Source organism: Periophthalmus magnuspinnatus, chromosome 20 (genome assembly GCF_009829125.3).
Source record: "Periophthalmus magnuspinnatus isolate fPerMag1 chromosome 20, fPerMag1.2.pri, whole genome shotgun sequence".
In the NCBI taxonomy this organism is placed as follows: Eukaryota; Metazoa; Chordata; class Actinopteri; order Gobiiformes; family Gobiidae; genus Periophthalmus; species Periophthalmus magnuspinnatus.
In genome coordinates this window covers 22,451,139-22,468,278 of record NC_047145.1, presented here as the reverse complement: position 1 = coordinate 22,468,278, position 17,140 = coordinate 22,451,139, and the positions used below count along the sequence as shown (strand labels likewise).

The 17,140-nt window shown below is 42.0% G+C and overlaps 2 protein-coding genes across 3 annotated transcripts; one reads left to right on the top strand and one right to left on the bottom strand.

Annotated features, from left to right (window-relative positions):
• Positions 1–150: 150 nt before the first annotated feature.
• Positions 151–13,019, bottom strand: zfhx2 (zinc finger homeobox 2). Of its 2 annotated transcripts, none has more exons than XM_055230221.1 (5): positions 12,915–13,019; positions 10,783–10,941; positions 9,484–9,541; positions 4,579–8,639; positions 151–2,783 (listed from the first exon to the last, which is right to left on the bottom strand). In XM_055230221.1, exons 1-5 carry the CDS (start codon positions 12,918–12,920, stop codon positions 2,421–2,423), a joined length of 4,647 nt encoding a protein of 1,548 aa, XP_055086196.1. In that variant the 5' UTR covers positions 12,921–13,019; the 3' UTR covers positions 151–2,420. The 2 variants fall into 2 exon arrangements, with proteins under 2 accessions (XP_055086196.1, XP_033841617.2); XM_033985726.2 differs by lacking the exon at positions 12,915–13,019 and adding an exon at positions 12,478–12,848.
• Positions 13,020–13,513: 494 nt separating this feature from the next.
• Positions 13,514–17,140, top strand: thtpa (thiamine triphosphatase). The gene is made up of 4 exons (XM_033985737.2): positions 13,514–13,642; positions 14,900–14,969; positions 16,076–16,600; positions 16,688–17,140. The coding sequence occupies exons 2-4, from the start codon at positions 14,900–14,902 to the stop codon at positions 16,786–16,788; spliced, it is 696 nt and encodes a 231-aa protein (XP_033841628.1). The 5' UTR covers positions 13,514–13,642; the 3' UTR covers positions 16,789–17,140.

Genomic DNA, 17,140 nt, shown 5'->3' with positions numbered 1-17,140 from the left:
ACGAACGTCAGTCAGATTCTTTGCGGCGCGATATTGGCCGTGTAGGATAAGGTTAAACTAATTAATTACAAACACACTAACCTCAATTGTTTCCCCCAAACTGACCCAGATGACCTTTTGTTTTCGATTTACGACAAAAGTAAACGTTGCTTTTGTTGTTTAACTGATTTTATTTTTTCTGTATATCAAAGAAAGCATAATGGAGACCAAACACAAAAGGCAGGTACAAGTGATGAGGAAAAGATAAGCTTAATTATAAATCTAACAAGTCATAACAACACTGCCACTATTGTTCAATGTTCATAGGAATACCATACCCTTTCGAGCGGAGGTGGCTTAAAAAACCCATTATGGATCAATAATAATGATAAACAGTGAGGAGTAGTAATGCTAATCATATAAGTAGTAGTACAGTTATAACAATAGTGATAATCGATGTGACAAACGCAAAAGTAAAAAGCAGATCTCCATAAAAACCCATTTAGAGATTGGACAGTGCAACACCATGTTTGCTGTGTGCGTGTGGGATCCCACTACTGAGATTCACTCCAGTCCATGCTTATTTCACAAGTTACATTAGGTGTACAAATAATTAACTCTCCAAAAAGAAAAGAGAGATTATCCCCCAAACAACACCGAGTGAGTGTTAAAGACGTGTTCATGTTGAAATGTCTGTAGCTTGTGCAAAAATGTGGACTAGTGCAAGTGTCAAGCCATGGGACATCCTGTACAGTTTTGCATTTACAAACACCTGTCCTGCGCTCTGTCAACCTAAGATTGCTTTTTGGTTTTTCAAAAGACAAAGCGAAGAAAGGATTACTTTGGAATCAGTTATTTTATATATTTCTTTACAAAAGTTTAGCTTTTAGTTTTGCATTTTGTTAAAACTATTGATAGTAACATTAATATACAACTTAACTGAAGGAAAACATCTTTAGCAAGTTCTGCATCCTTCAAAACAGCACCATCTTATCTCTCAGTCGACAAGTTATAAAAGTTCCAAATTTGCTTGGTTAATTTGAGCGTCTATAATCCCTTAGGGACGCTACAGACACCCCACGTTCTCCCGCTCTTTGTTTCCACACATAAACACATCAGGTTTCACAGCACATACAATCCCAGAATTAGTAACTGTTTCAAAACTAAAAACAATATGGAGGCCATGGAAAACAAACCTCAACATGTCTGACGTTTGGCTTTTGACCTGACAAAGTCGAATTGGATGAATGTATGAATAAATATCTACATAAAAAGACACGCACAACGTAAATACAAACTAGAGAAATGAAACAGTAGAAAGTGGGTGAGCGGTGACAGACGTGGTTGAAACGGAGGAGGACCACCTGGACAGACTACGTGGTGCTGTCTCTTTAAGGCCGTTTTATCCTTTGCACCTTTAAATAGGTGAAGTCCCAGCGATTTCAAGGAGCTTCAAAAAGGACACATTATTTTAGGGGAGTTCCACAGGATCCAAAATTCATACAAATAAAATCTGCAGACACAGCCTTTTAACACACAGTTCAATTATTTCATCTGACAGATTGAGATTATTTTTAAAAAGTAAAACTCAAAACAGTATTTCTAAATTTACAAACTCTGATCACTTCTTATTCGCACATCCAGCGCACCTCTAAAGCAGTTTTATTAGCAAAATCATTTCATTCGACGAGATTAAGGCATCCACCATGCATTGTTGCATCTTTCCAGAAAGACACTTGCATCAGAATGCTTAGAACATCCCGCAGTGTAAAATGTGTCCAAAGTGCGGTATGCCACGATTATAAACTCATTTTTGCCCTGTGTATTAGGATTGTCATGAAATTTAGGACATTTAAATTGGACACAACTCAACAGCCCTATTCTTGTCAAAGTACCTCTTATATCACAAATAGGTAGATATCACCCCAGAAGCAAATGTAAAGTGATAGTGAAAACTCATTCTTCTGCCTATAGGTCAGTCACTTTATATTATACTGAAGCTCAACAGGTAGGCATAAGAAATTAAATCCACAGGCGCAAACTGCTAACGAAAGTCCTCTGTTATATCCCAAAAGTGTGAGCCCATCGCAAAATGGCCGCTCGGTCAGAAGAATAATTGTTGCATCAGTCTTGTGTTCAAGCAGGTCAAAGCTGAACCTTTACAAATTATAGGAAAGGTAATATATAGCCACAGGGTTAGGACCAAAATGTTCGATTAGTATTTAGGGAGCAGTGTTCTTCACTCGTCAGGCAGCAGCAGTCAGTGAATTTTAATGAAAAGTCAGTGAGGGGTGAGTGAGGGATTGCAGGTACAGGGAGAGAGTGTGTCAAAAACTAAAATCATGTTAGCTTTTGAAGATTAGAGCTCTTGTTGGCTTAAAATCTGAGATGCCCAAATGGGTCCAAATAGTTTATGTGCAGACCAGTTCTGATCTGAGTCTTTAACTGCTGGTGGTGGCTGTTTGTGGAGTCGCCCCGGTACCAGCGCTGGATCCACTATGGCCGGTCCCGTTCTTATTGATGAGTGACACGGGCTGACCGCAGTTAGTGGTTTTCAGGGTGGCCAGGTGGTACTGGGAGAAAACATGTTCTCTGGCTGCAGCGCGAGAATCAAAAGACACGTCGCAAACATCGCAGTGGCCGGTCAGGAGCTCTTTGGCCGACTGACCCTCCACCGGGGAAGAGGCAGACACACTGATGTTGAGGTGGACCGGTTTTGGAAGGATGGGGCGATTGGCTTTGAGCGCGCTGTACTGGAGATAGCTCCCTGAACTCGTGTCGATCTTCTCACCTGATGGAGTCGTCTAGAAACAGAAGAGGTGGGAACAAGATGAAACTCGTGACTTTGGAAATGCCTCATGCTACTGGTGGAAAAATAAAGTCAAATTATTAAAGCACAGGTATCTAAAAATTCTACTTAAGTACATTTTACCGTGAATACTTTACTTTTACTTCAGTATATTTGGGAGCAGTATCTGTACTTTCTACTCCACTACATTTTTGAACAGAACTGAAAAGTAAAAATTACTTTTCATATGATTTGAGGGGTTATTTTTACCATGTTCGTGGAAACATCCTGACTAAAGTTTTCGAGTTCAAGCTTTGTGCATTTCAATTTTGCTCAAATCCAAAAATTCTAAGGAAATAAAGACATTGATTCGTATTGTTTCTGTGACCAAAATATGTGCAATTTTTAATTAATATCACTACATTTAAGAGTAAAAAGTAACAAAGTACATTTTAAAATAAGTACTAAGCTGACTTTCACTTAGATTTTTTCATGTGATACTTTTGAGTAAACTTTTACCTCTGTATCTGTACTTTTACTTAAACTTGAGTACTTCATCCGTGTGCAAGGGTCAGAGAGTGGACAGTGAGAATCGTTCTTATTGTTTACTAAATATAATTGCAGTGTATAATTTATTTCTGTAAATCTAAACCTGCAGATGGAAAGTAGCTCTTTCGCTCTAATCTGGTGCAGAACAGCTGTTTTTTATTAGCTCAGTCTCTCTGTAAATTGTCCCTTCAAATAAAAACTAAACTAGAAAGACTGGTCAGTTACTTATATTAGTTACTATAATCAACTTTGATAAATGAAGTTCGTTTTCATTGATTAAATTAAATACAGCTACAGACATCATTAATGAATTACCAATAGGCTTTGTTCACAGTAGCATGCTAGCTAGCCGTCTGTGACTCAAAGCTAACCTTTTATCAAAACCATAAAATTAAAACATAAAAATAATTTGGTTGTCATACAGTGTTATATGAAGAAAACGTGTGTTTACAAAGAGAATTTTTGAGAAATGACAAATATTAAAATGCTACAAACTGAAGTGTCCTCTGAAAGCATGATAAAACCTACACAAATAAAATTAAAACTTCATCAGTGACATCCATCCACAGCTCTCTGTCCACTGCCTTTAAATATTTATTCACTTTAGTGTGACTCAGCAAAAACCTCAGATACAAACGGACAGGAAGTAGTGACGCTAACAGTGAGTTTCCCTGGTGCTGTTGTGTTTAGAGCCAACGAAACACCAACGCAAAACTAAACTTGACCTATTCTAAACTAAAGACTAAACTGCCTGAAAAGTCCTGATTCAAAGCAGTTGGCGATGTCAGGATTATGAAATTCTTACATTCAATTATGTAACAACACATTTTCAAACTTGGGGCCAGTGTGGTTGAGAGATGAAATATAAATGTGTGTACGCTAAAGATTTATTGAAAACTACAGATTCCGTCAAGTCGATCTTTGTTTTTATCTGCAAAATTATAAAAAGCGCACTATAACTTTTCTATTCATTCCCATGGAGATGTTGCGCCACTTGGAGTTTAATATTGTACTGGGGATTATTCCATCTACCTATAAAGAGACGACCAGGTGACAAGTCAACTAAGAAGTCACATCTGCGGAGAGGCGAGCCTGCTCTCACTTGAGGCTTTTCCCAAGATATTTTTGGGAAAGCTGGACAAGTTTATTGCCATACGGTTGAACATTCCAGGCAAAGCGATAACATCTCCATGGAGACAAGAAGGAAACCAAAAAAAAAATTGCATAGTGTAGCTTTAAAAAGAGTAAACGCACACTCTTACCATTTTCTCTTGCTGCAGTTTCCAGCGCTTCTCTTTGGCCCTTGTGTTTTGGAACCAGATTTGCACCACTTTGAGCGGTAGGTTCAGCTCTGTGCCGATGGCCTCGCACTCCAGGCAGTTTGGGTGAGCGCAGGTCTCATAGCAGGACTGCAGGATGGACAGCTGCAGGCAGGACAGGTGAGTGCGTGGCCTACGGCTTGAAGAGTGGGACAGAAAGTTGCTATCCGTCGGGCTGGATTTCGCACTTGCCGGGGGATTAGTGGGACTGGTCACTTTTGCCGTTTTGGGGGTACTAGGGCTGACCGGAGCGATATTTGGCGTGGGAGGAGGGGCGAGACAGCGCGGCGGCAGGTGTGTTGGGAGGGCGAGCTGTTCTCTAGACAAAGTGTTGATCTTAATGGGGACTTTTGGCGTCCAGTAGTTGAGGCCGTTTTGTTTCTGCGAGACTGTGGTGGAAGAAGGCCTGTTGTTGATGGGTGTAGTGGGCAGTTTGGGCACCATGCGGTTGGTGCTTCCTGGGCCGTGAGTCGTTTGGTTTTCGTGATCTCGCTCGTCGTCGGTCACTTCCTCTTCGTTCTCCTCCTCCTCCACCTTTCTCCTCTCAGCCGGCCGGAGCGCTGCAGGCGGGTCTTTAGGGGATGGTGGTAGGATGACTGGGTTCTTGACTTTGGGAGTAACTTTAACCATTGTAACGTTGCTGGTGGTTTCGGACTTGGTCTTTGGCGCTGCGGAGGGAGGGGATGCTGTAGCGGAGGACACCATCTCCTTGGGTTTAATTGGGATAATTTTCTTCACCATTGTCAGTTTGCTCACCCCCTTCACGGGATCTGGATCTGGTTTGATCATAGTGCGTACAATGGGTGCATCTGGATCTGGTTTTATCATAGTGCGGACAATAGGAGCAGCTGCAATGCCCCCAGTATTATTGTTACTGGGGGTTGGCGGCTTCTTTGAAAATATAGGTTTGGCTAGAGGCCAGGTAAATTTGATTAAAGGTTTGCCAACTGCTGCCAGAGTCCCGTCACTAATAAATCGGACCTCACCTTTCCGCTCCCGGGCCCTCATGTTTTGAAACCAAATCTGGACAACTTTCTTTGGCAGTTGGACCCATTCCGAAATTTGTTCAAATTCATGTTTCCCAGGATTTGGGTCTTTAAAATAGCATCCGTACAGAATATCGAGTTGTTCCGCATGGATAATTGTCCGTGAGCGACGCATGTCTCGATATCGTTTCCCTTTGGCCTTTCTTCCACCGTGAGAGTCCTGTTCGCCTCCCTGGTCTTTTTCCCGTTCCTTTTCCAACAGAGATGCGTTCATCTTCTCTGCAGCCCTCATGTAAATGGCAGACTTTGTCATGTTATTGCAGTTGACAAGATTCATGCCACTATTGGAAGTGGGCGCTGCTGATTCAGGCTTAACCTGAACGACCACCAGCCCCTTTGAGGTGGGCGTCAAGCCAAGCCAATCAAGTAACTGTCCTTTCTGCTCCGCAATTTTTTCAGCCAAAGATGCTGCGGAAGATGGCGACTTTGAACTGCTCCCCATGCTTAGATCCAGAGCTCCCTCACTGTCCCCACCGTTGGCCATGTAAAGAGCAGTTTGGTTATGCGAGAGCGACTGGGACAGGAGTGAGTTGGGAAAGCGCGCAATAGGTGGCGGATTTGAAAACACTGGCACTTTGCTTGCATCTCCAACTATAGAGGGGCTGAGGGAGAGGACATACGGGCTGAGGAACTGAGGAGAGAAGGAAGCCAGAGACGAGGGCAGAGAGTGGAGAGCTCCAGCTGAGATGTTCAGAGCCTGAATCTGTGAACTTGGTGGATCTCCTTGAGCCTCCAACTCCAAATCCACGTCTGAATCCTGCCTTTCCCTTTTCCCTTCATGTTCATCTTTCTCAAACTCTCCCTTTCGTTTTTTAGCCCTACGACCCGTCCCTCCTCCTTCCTCATCCTCATACTCCTCTTCTGCATCAGACAAAAATACAGTTGTAGAACGTAACACCTTCCCACCCGCAGCGCCTTTATCAGTATGCTGAGCCACCTCTTTAGCCGGACTCTCTACTCTACTACCGTTCTGACTTTCCTCATCAGAAACTATGACAGAAGTGTAAACCTCATTTTCAGAGTCTGATGTGAGACAGGAATCCCCGCGGCCCTCCTTCCCCCAGTGCTTCCGTTTACGCTTTGCTCTAGTACTAGACAAGTCTAACACCACCCCACCACCTACGTCTTCCTCCTCCCCTTCTGCGATCACAAGCGAGCGCTCTTCCTCATCATCAGACACTTGAATCTGTCTCGCCAAAGCTTGCAAATGCTCTAAACCACCCGCTTTCGGCCTCTGTTTGTGAAGTCGTGCGTGTGTTAACCATCTCCGCACCTCGTCCTCAGATAAGCCCACCTCTCTGCCCAGCGCCTCGCAGTCTTCTCGGGGAGGGCTAGCCGCGTCTGCTTCACTACGGGACTCTAGGAATGCCCACAGCACCTCCGTTTGAAATTCAGACAACACCGGTGGATCCCGATAGACTGACCTACTTCTGATTTTGGTTAAGGCGTTTGTACTCGGGCTGCTTTTAGGGGTGCCAAGTGAACCGCAGGGGCTGGTACCTGACTGTGATTTTTGAGGGGTAGAATCAGGGCTAAGTGTGAGGTTAAAATTGACCGGACTCAGGCTGGCGTTGCTGGGCACAGACACAGAAGGCGAGAGGTTGTTATTGCGGAGGCTCTTGTCTGCGCCCGCTGGGGAGAGAGTCAGGCTCGTCGCTTTATCACCTTCCAGGTCCAACTGATTAGTAGAGCCGTCTCCATCTGTTGTGCCATCTCTACGCTCCGCACCATTGTCTTCATTAAGCTCAACCATCACTCTGGTTTTTAGATTCTGAGCAATTTCACCACTATCCTCTTCCTCCTTTTTAATACTCACTGTATTTCTACCCTTACTAGCCTTGGACTGGTCTGAATTTTTCTCATCAGTTTCATCTTGTTCTCTCTCGCTTTTGATGGGTTTTTGCTCTTCAGAACTGGGTTGTATGTTTGGAGGGACCCCCGCGGAGGGCCATTGGCTCTGTAAGCTGCTAAATCTTTGGGATAGGAGAGCTTGCTGGGCTGCGCTGAGGCCGACGAATGGCACACACTGTGTGAGGAGCTGGCTCTGCTGGTTCTCTGGGAGCTGCTGGGTTTGAGCCTGAAGCCCGTTTAAAATCAAGGGCATGACCATCTGAGGCTGAGGCACGAGCTGAGGCGCAGCGGCACCCGCAGTACCGGCTGCGAACAGGGAGGGCAGGATGGAGTGGGACAGGGTGTTGGGGCTGGATGTTAAAAGGGTGAGGAAGGCAGAGACGGCCTGTGTAGAAGCCACAGGGGAGGTGAGGAGAGAGGTGGCCACTTGGGAAGTCTGAATCTGCTCTCCTTCTTTCATCAAACCCGAAGGAGAAGGAGCCGCGCTGACCAACTGACCGTTCCCAGATTTGTTAGACACAGTTTTCGGGACACTTGTGGTGTTACTAGTGGCCACGGTACTGTTTGCGACTATGCCTGCGTTTCTACTTCGCGTTTGATGCAAGACAGACTTCATATGGCTCTCGAGAGTGATGGCGTGGTTGTAGGAGACTCTGCATATCGCACACTGGTAGGGTTTGTTTGATACAAATGGCCGTGATAGGGCGGGAGCCGGGGGGCTTTGTGAATCAGCGTCCCCGCCCGTCTTCATCCTCTGAATGTGGCCTGCGGAGTTATAATGGACACTTAAAGCAGTTTTGTTGGGGAATGCTTCCAGGCAGGCGTAGCATTTGAAAGGCTTTGTATCATTTTCAGATGGCACTTTTTTAACATCTGATTTTTCAGTAGCATCTGGTATTTCTGCCTTTACAGATGTAGCTGGCTGTTTGGCTGCTGTTAGGTGCGGTCCCTCCTCCTCTGGCTTGAGCTGCGATTCCCCTTTCTCCTGTTCTGATACTTTTTCTTCCTCCATCTCTTTCTCTCCACTCGTTTCGGCAGAGTTTGAACTCTCGCTCGACGGACACAGGCCTGAACTGAGGTCTTCTTTTAGATCTGAAGATGCAGCATCTGTAGGTGCAGACAGATCAGATTTAACAACGTGATTATAACAGTTACGTTATAAACGATGCACAATGACTTACAGGTAAAAGAGTTCAAAGTTTTGTCAAAAAAAGAATGTTTTACAGACCAGGGCTGCAACTAACAATTATTTTCATTAAAAGTGTCAGTATTAAAATTTGTTAGACATTTTGAGTCATTTTGCAGGATTTGTAGGAAAACAAACATGTTTTTGTTTTTTTCATTAAAACCACATGTGTTATTTTTGTACCATTTACTGGTCTGTGCTTTCACAGGTCTGTGAATACTACTTATGACAACTACTGATAACTACGTTTGTTCTTGATTATTTCAATAATCATTGATGATGAATGGTGATTAATCTAGTTTTAATCCCTTTGAAATGTAAAAGTTTTAGAGCCATATGAACAATCCAGCTCTCTAACAACTTCAGGGACCAGCCTCCTGGTGGTGCCCAGAGTCAGGGCTAAACCAGGGCTAAACCAGGGCTAAACCAGGGCTAAACCAGGGCTAAACCAGGGCTAAACCAGGGCTAAACCAGGGCTAAACCAGGGCTAAACCAGGGGAATCAGAGTTTTCTGCAGCTAAAACCTGCAACATTCTTCCTGAAGATGAGACAGGCCTCCACTTTAACAATGTTTAAATCCAGGCTCAAACAGTTCTGTTTAGCTGTGCAGGGCTTTATTCTGCCTCTGCACTTTTAATGTTAATTTTATGATTAATGATTAATTTTGTTTTGATTTGTGCGATTTTAATGTCTTTATTCTCTAAAGCACTTTGTATTGCACAATTGGTACACAAAGTAATTAAAATCAAAGAGAAGAAAAGTCACCTGAAGAGCTTTGAGCACCAGTGGCTTCATGTGCACGAGCTGCTTGTTTTAGACCAGCCTGTTCAGGTAAAACAAAGGAGACATAAGTCAGTAAAACTATGCAACGGCTGCTTTAACTAGAGTTCATTTTTAGGCAACAACATTTGGGCGTGACTCATCCACTGTGGTTATATTACACATAGCAATCGTTGCCTTTAATTTGCATCTCGCCCTGAAGGCATAAATTAAAGTTTTTCATAAATACTTTAAGCTTTTATGCATTTGTTAGTCAAAGATTAAAAAAAAGACACAAACCAAAACAGACGTAACAGAAGAAGCACTGTCCTATTAATGTAATTGTATTCAAACAAAGATTCACTCATTTTAAATCAGTGATCAGCTTTGAGTATTGGCTGACGACCTGAAGATTAAAAGCCCCAGACAGGAGCAGAGTTCAGACTTTCCAGGAATCAATGACATTTGTGTGTTAAATTGCTCAGATTAAAAGTATGTCTTGTTTACAGAGTTGGAATGTAATGAAGTAAAAGTAGTAAAGTTAAGCATTTAAATAAAGAACAAATGCCTAAAATTTGTACTTAAGTAAATTTTACAGTGGATACTTTTTACTTTACTACATTTGAAAGTATCTGTACTTTCTGCTCCACTACACTTTTGAACTGGACTAAAAAGTACATATTTTTATTATGGTTTGAGACCTGCTAAAAAGTCTGTTACTTTTATCAATTTTGAGCAAAAAAAACCCAAAAAACAAAATTGACTAGAAAAATAAATTGATTCAATTGTTTAAGTTGAACAAAATTCAGCTCAACTATTTATTAAAATCACTACATTTGAAAAACAGGACTTAAAAAGTAAAAGGATTTAGCACAAGTTACCAGGTATTTCAATACTTTTGCTAAACAGTGTGTGTAAATCCCAAGTCGTACAGGCATCATCCAAAAAATAGAAAAATACTTTTTGTCCAGTTGACAGAATTGAATTTTTTCCCCTTACTATACTTTAGTAAAAGTTTTCCTTGTGATACTTCCGAGTATTTTTTTGCTCCGGTATCTGTACTGTTACTAAAATAACAGTAACAGTAAGTACTTCTTCTACCACAGCATATTTATGTTAATGAAACTGATAAACGCATTTTAATGAGGTAAAATAAAACAAAATTATGCTTAATAAGGAGGAAAATCATTATTTCCGTTTTATACTTCTCTTGCCATACGATACGCTTCACTTTTCCATTCAGTGCTGCGTCATGTGAAGTCACCCATTCAAGTATCAAGTTTTCTTTGCTTTTTAAAAACTCACAATGTCCAGCAGCCTCTCAACACATGATGGAAGAACGCTGTGTTGGTCAGTAAGGTGCAAAGATAAGGACGACCGGTCTGCTTGTCCTTGTTGACACAGGGGGCATAGCCACAGAGTCACCCCACTGCATTCACTGCTCACCGTCTCTCCAGACTCCTCCTGGCAAATATAAATAGAAGTTAATATTCTTTCTGGCATGGGCTGTTGAAGAGAATATAGACGCCATTATAATTTACACAGGAGGACAACTTGTGCAAAAACAATGCAGGGTGGTATAAATAGTGTTTGCATTACAACAAAGCATTTCAACGTTGGGCCTATCAGACTGAGAGGTGTATAGATGCGCTATGCAGTTTACACCGTTTAGCCAATCAGATGAAGATACAGACTGGTGTCATTTGCACAGTGAATAGAAAATGGGAACAACAAAAGGCTTCTCTGGGGTATAAGGACTTCTCAAATCTATTCACTAACAATATAGCTGCACCAACTTGCAACTTTAGAGGAATTTAGCCAAGTAAGCGTTTAGCAAACAGACCACAAGCCAACACGCTGTTACTCTGGATAGAAACTGCACCAGAATGATTTCATTATAGGCTATACTCTTTCATTAGCATTAAAACTCAGATTACAGCTCATAATCATTGTTCTGCTGCGCACAAAACTTCCGGGAAGCTGTGGGGAAAAAAAAAAAAAAAACATGGTAGAGCTTGGATTACAAACTGCAAAACGGCAAAGGGGCATATGCTGCAGGGAAAATCACAAACACTATTAAGTTAAACATCAATGAGTGCAATGTTTTTATGAGAATACAACGTGAAAACATCGCGAAACGTCCTCTAACAATAAGGTTTAATTGGTTGTATAAACTTTACGGTTGCTTGGACAGTAACAACAGCAGCACAGAGGAATGCCTTTACAGTATCTGGGCTCACTTCCTTGTCGTGCCAATTAGCAGCTAGCGCGGGTACAAGAGCACAAAATACTCCACAAGTCCATATCTACAGCGTGTATCGGGATTTAAAACTCTTCGACAAACGTTAAATGTTGTAATTAAAAGCCGTGATAGAGCTACATTCGCCTGTCCGCGCTTTAAGCTGGCTAATTAATGAGCAGTCTAATTAGCCATGCCACGCAGAGATGAATCAATTAGCTAGCAGGCTAAGCAGGCTAGCCCCGCACCGCCGCATTACAGTTGAGCTCAGGAATGGCTCGTTAGCTCCAAGTTTAGTTAAAATAACCACACACACATGCACGTACTCTTATGTCAAGCCTCAAAAGCAGCAGTGGTGTCAGTTTAATCTATCCACAAGCTCTCACAATGACGACTGCGCGATCATTACATTAATAAACAGAAAAGGAAGGGGCTGAGCTATTAACGGTCGTGTCACTTTGCTAGCTTAGCCTGTTAGCACTCACAGATAATTAACCGAGCTTCAAAAAAAAAAACTGAGCACCAAGTGGACAGCCCCCCTGCTTTCCCCTGAAACTGTCTGCTCCAACTGAGAGAGCGCAAAACACAAACACAAGCCGCCAAGTCCCAAACCACGGGCTCGGTTTGGGTCTTACCCCGGTGATTGCGGGCTGCAGTCGGGCATGAAGAGCTGCACCGCCCGCCCGCCTGCTCTTCAACAGCGCAAATTGAGGCCTAGCCCGACTAAAGCCATTTAATTAATGAACGTGGGCTCCGCTTACAGATGTGTTAGGAAACATTCACAGCCCTCCTCCCTCGCCGTCAAGCAGACCCCCGTCTCCACGCACGAAACCACTGCCTAAAACAGTCCTCCTGCAACACATGCCCACGGAAAAACTATCATTTAAACAGCTGCGATGCGTAATTGGAAGGAATTAACAGCGCGTAAAAGCTTGTTGAAGCTGGGGAGAGTACGTGCGACGCGGTCTCTGCTCCTCGATGGGGGTGGAGAACAGGAGGACACGCAAAACACAGCCGAGCAGCAGAAAAGTTTGGGATTTATGTTGGATTTCCACACGGGGACGGGCTGGTAAAGGGTTTGATCCGTCGTTTAGTCGATAGTCGATGGGTCTCGGCTCTCCCCGCGCACGAAGCAGCACAATTAAGCGACGCGATGACGTTTAATTAAGTTGGGAGCAATTAGCTAATGCGTTTTTACCTGCATGGTCGCAGCTCCACACACTCGCTTCCTCTGTGGCTCCTCACAAGTGAAAAGTTTTCTCCCTCCCCTCTTTCTCTCTCTCCCTCCCTCTCCCTCTCTCTCTCTCTTTCGCTGGCTGCTCTCCTGTCTCCCCTCCCTCTCTTCCTAAGCTTCTATCCCTCTCTCCTTCCCCTCTTCTCTAGTAAACACACCACAGCTCCCCCCAAGGCTGATTGCTGACATTCACAAGTCCCTCCTCACTATCAAATAAAAGCACTTATGTAACCTCAGCAGATTTTCAGATGTCATTAACTAGAGTTACATTTAAAATAGATGCTTCATATCGATATCCGAATACAACTTGAAAAACGTCTCATCAATTAGCACTGCCACTCTCACGCGCGCACTGATTGCCTTTTTAAAACGCCAAACTCTCGCGATAACTTAATTGGACCCGGTTAAATGTTTATGATTGAACTTAAGGTGTGGTGCATATCTACACTGGGTATGTGGCATGAATATTTATGAAGTGGTGAGGATTAAAAGTGCACCATCTGTAGCCCCCGTGCGTGCCCTGTTACTGGGACAGGAAGTGGGGGTCCTTAAATGCCCTCATAGGTGTCTCTAATTGTGCCTGAGTAAAATGAACGTGTTTTGCGTGTTTGGGGCTCTCCAGGTTGAGCTGACGCCCTGTTTTAATACTCGTTTGTTTGGATTAGAGGACGCGGATCAGTCAGTTGTGTGAGGTGAGCTGTTTTGTGTGTTATTACCCAGCTTTGTGTGACATTATGATTGTGTGCCGGTGTCTGTGTGCAGCGGGTTACACGTTTAATCTGGCTGCATGTAATCTGGACAGTGCAATTAGGATAAAATACTTCGCAGAGACGTTTTTGCAACAGCATGAAGCGAGTCGATAATGCAGCGAGGATCGTCACTCATTCATAAATACAGTCCAAATGTGTTTTGCTTTGAGGAATGTTAATTTAAGATGATAAAATTAGTCTACTTCAAGAATAGCCAGGACTAAAGCAGGACTAAACGTGGACTAAATCAGGACTAAATCAGGACTGAACCAGGACTGAACCAGGACTAAACGTGGACTAAAACAGGACTAAAACAGGACTAAAGCAGGACTAAAGCAGGACTAAACCAGGACTAAATGTGGACTAAACGTGGACTAAACCAGGACTAAATCAGGACTGAACCAGGACTGAACAAGTACTAAAGCAGGACTAAAGCAGGACTGAACCAGTACTAAAGCAGGACTAAAAATGGACTGAACAAGTACTAAAGCAGGACTAAAGCAGGACTAAAGCAGGACTAAAGCAGGACTAAAGCAGGACTAAAGCAGGACTAAACGTGGACTAAACATTGACTAAACCAGAAATAAAACAGGACCAAACCAGGACTAACCAGGTTCAAACCAGGTCTTAACCAGGACTAAACTGGAGCTAAACCAGGACTACACTAGGACTAAACATGGCAAATCATTGTTTCAGTTTTGTGCAGCTAAAATCTCTCTCACTTCCTGAAGATGTGAGACAGGACTCTACTTTGACAATGTTAAAATCCTGGCTCTGTTCTGTTTATCTGTGCATGTGACTGAAAGGGTTTTATTGTGCACTTTTCTCCTTTAATGTTTATTTTATCGTGATAATTTGTGATTATTTATGTTTTGATTTGTTGTATTGGAATGTTAATGACTTTCTTTTTCTGTAAAGCACTTAATACTTTGAATTACTTTGCGTACTAATTGTGCTGTACAAATAAATAAACTTGCCTTGCCTACAGTCTATGATCGTTAGGCTGCTGCTTAAATCTGAACTGGCATAACTCCAAACATTAAAATATGTTGTAATTACGTGATAATATTATATTGAGTTGTTGTTCCTTCAAGAAACCACTTCCCATCAGTAATTTCAAATATATAAGCCTAATGACAAGACTTATTTTTATATTATATTACTGTTTTTATGTAAATTTGTGTTACATTTTCGTTCCAGATGAGCGTTGAGGTAGAAAGAAAATTTATATGCACCGATGAAACTCTCAGAATATTGGAGCAAACAGCTGGTGAGTATAGGCTTCTGTGTTTGTGATGAAATTATACCGTGTAGAAGACAATCTGAAGTAATTGGTTCTACTCCCAATTAGAGGATGTGGCTGTGTCATGTTCTCAGCCTCGGACAGAAGCCAGGATTCATTTAGCTTAGTCATTTTTATTGGCCGACATGCAGCGCTGTGATCATGTGTGTAGTGATCTCTGCGGTCACACACCCACTTTGACTATTATTTCAGTTAAAAGGCCAGTGGTGGAAGAAGTACTAAGTTTTGTTAAGTAAAAATACAGATAACAAAGCAAAAAACATACAGTATATGCTCAAGTAAAAGTAAAAGTATCACGTGGAAAATTCTACCTCAGTAAAAGTATTAAAGTAAAAGTTAAAAATGCACGTAAAGAGTAAAAAGTAAAAGTATTTTGCACACATTTTGAGTCTTATAAAGAATGTAAATGTAGTGAGTTTGATAAAGATTTGTGCTGAATTTTGTTCACTAGAAACAGCTGTTTTTTTAAGCTGTTTTTATTTGTTTAATTTTATTTGCTCAAATTCTGAACGTGTTAAAATAAATCCTCAGCCTTTTCAGCAGGTCTCACACAATAAGAAAAATACTTTTACTTTTCAGTTCAGTTCAAAACTGTAGTGGAGTAGAAAGTACAGATACTGCTCTTAAATGTACTCAAGTAAAAGTAAAAAGTACACACTGTAAAATGTACTTAAGTAAAATACAGATACCTGAAAATGTATACTTAAGTACAGTACTTTACTACTTTTACTTTGCTAGGTTGCACCACTGTGGAAGACCATTAAAATTACAAATAAACAGCAAAATCGAAGGGTCCTATTGGTAACGCACATCAGATTTTGTGGTTTACATGTCATTCAAATAAACTTAAAACTCAAAAAATAAGATAATAATCAGATGTTGGTGTGCATTTAATAAACACAAGGTCCAATATTTGTTTATATTAATCCAGCCGCATCACAAAATCCACATAAACCCCTAGACAGACCCATTTAACCCAGCTTTCATTATCATTAACCAAACGAACACGCTCATATCCCTGTGTCATGTCATTTTAAACTCAAAGCAATTGTTTTGTTTTGTTTATTCAACAGATTGTGTCAGACAACGTGAGTTTCATGACCAGTACTTTGATACCGCAGACTTCGGCCTCACTCTGCAAGACTTTTGGCTTCGTAAACGCAAAGGAAGCTGGGAGCTGAAATGTCCGATGAGCAGAGGCCAGGCAAAGGTAGAAGCACTTTGCACCCGCTACAGGGAGATTACGGATCTGGCTGAAATTCAACTTAGAGTAAGAGAGGTACTAAAAGACGAGGGGTCGACTCCACAACGAAATAAAAATCAGAAGACGGATGGAGATGTAGACGGGCAAAACCAAAGTGTTACAAGTGATGAGTCCGAAACGCAGGATGAGATGTGGATTAACGAGTTGAATTTGAAATGCTTTGCCGAGTTCACAACAATCCGTAGGTCATTTACTTTAAAGGAGGACGCCGTGCAGGTCGATCTGGACCAGGCCGATTTCGGCTACAGCGTCGGCGAAATTGAGGTCCTTGTATCAGAAGGGAGAGATGTGCTGTCGGCCTTGGAGAAAATTGAAAAGGCAGCTCAAAAACTGGGTAAAAATTGCATTGAAGACACCAAATCGTCCAATCACCGGCTCTGATAGTGTGTAGTTTTGAATTTGTTCTCTCTCTTTCTTTCAGGATTGACTGGGAATCAGAAAATACCTGGGAAAATGTACATTTATCTCCAGAGATACCTCCCAAAGCATTACGACGCGTTAATGAAGGCGCATGTGCTGTAAATTAAAATGAAGCGGGTGTTTTAGTATATTTATTTGATCTTTTAATGGAGAGTGCCAGTACAGTACACAGTGATGGGAAGAATACTTTATTTGTAATGTTCATATCTTGATTTACAGACACAATAGTGAAATAAAAACCCCAGGATCATGTAGAGGGTTAATACAAACATTTAAAACCAAAACGATGAGTCTGACAGCAGCAGGTACAGAGGGAGGGGCTTCATTTATATAAACACTCTTTGTTTGTACTGTATTGCGAATATTTGGAATACTTTTACGCTGAGTTGTATTTAAATTATAGTGTGAATACTGCAGGGATATAAAGGATTAAAAATAGCTTTATGTTTGTTTC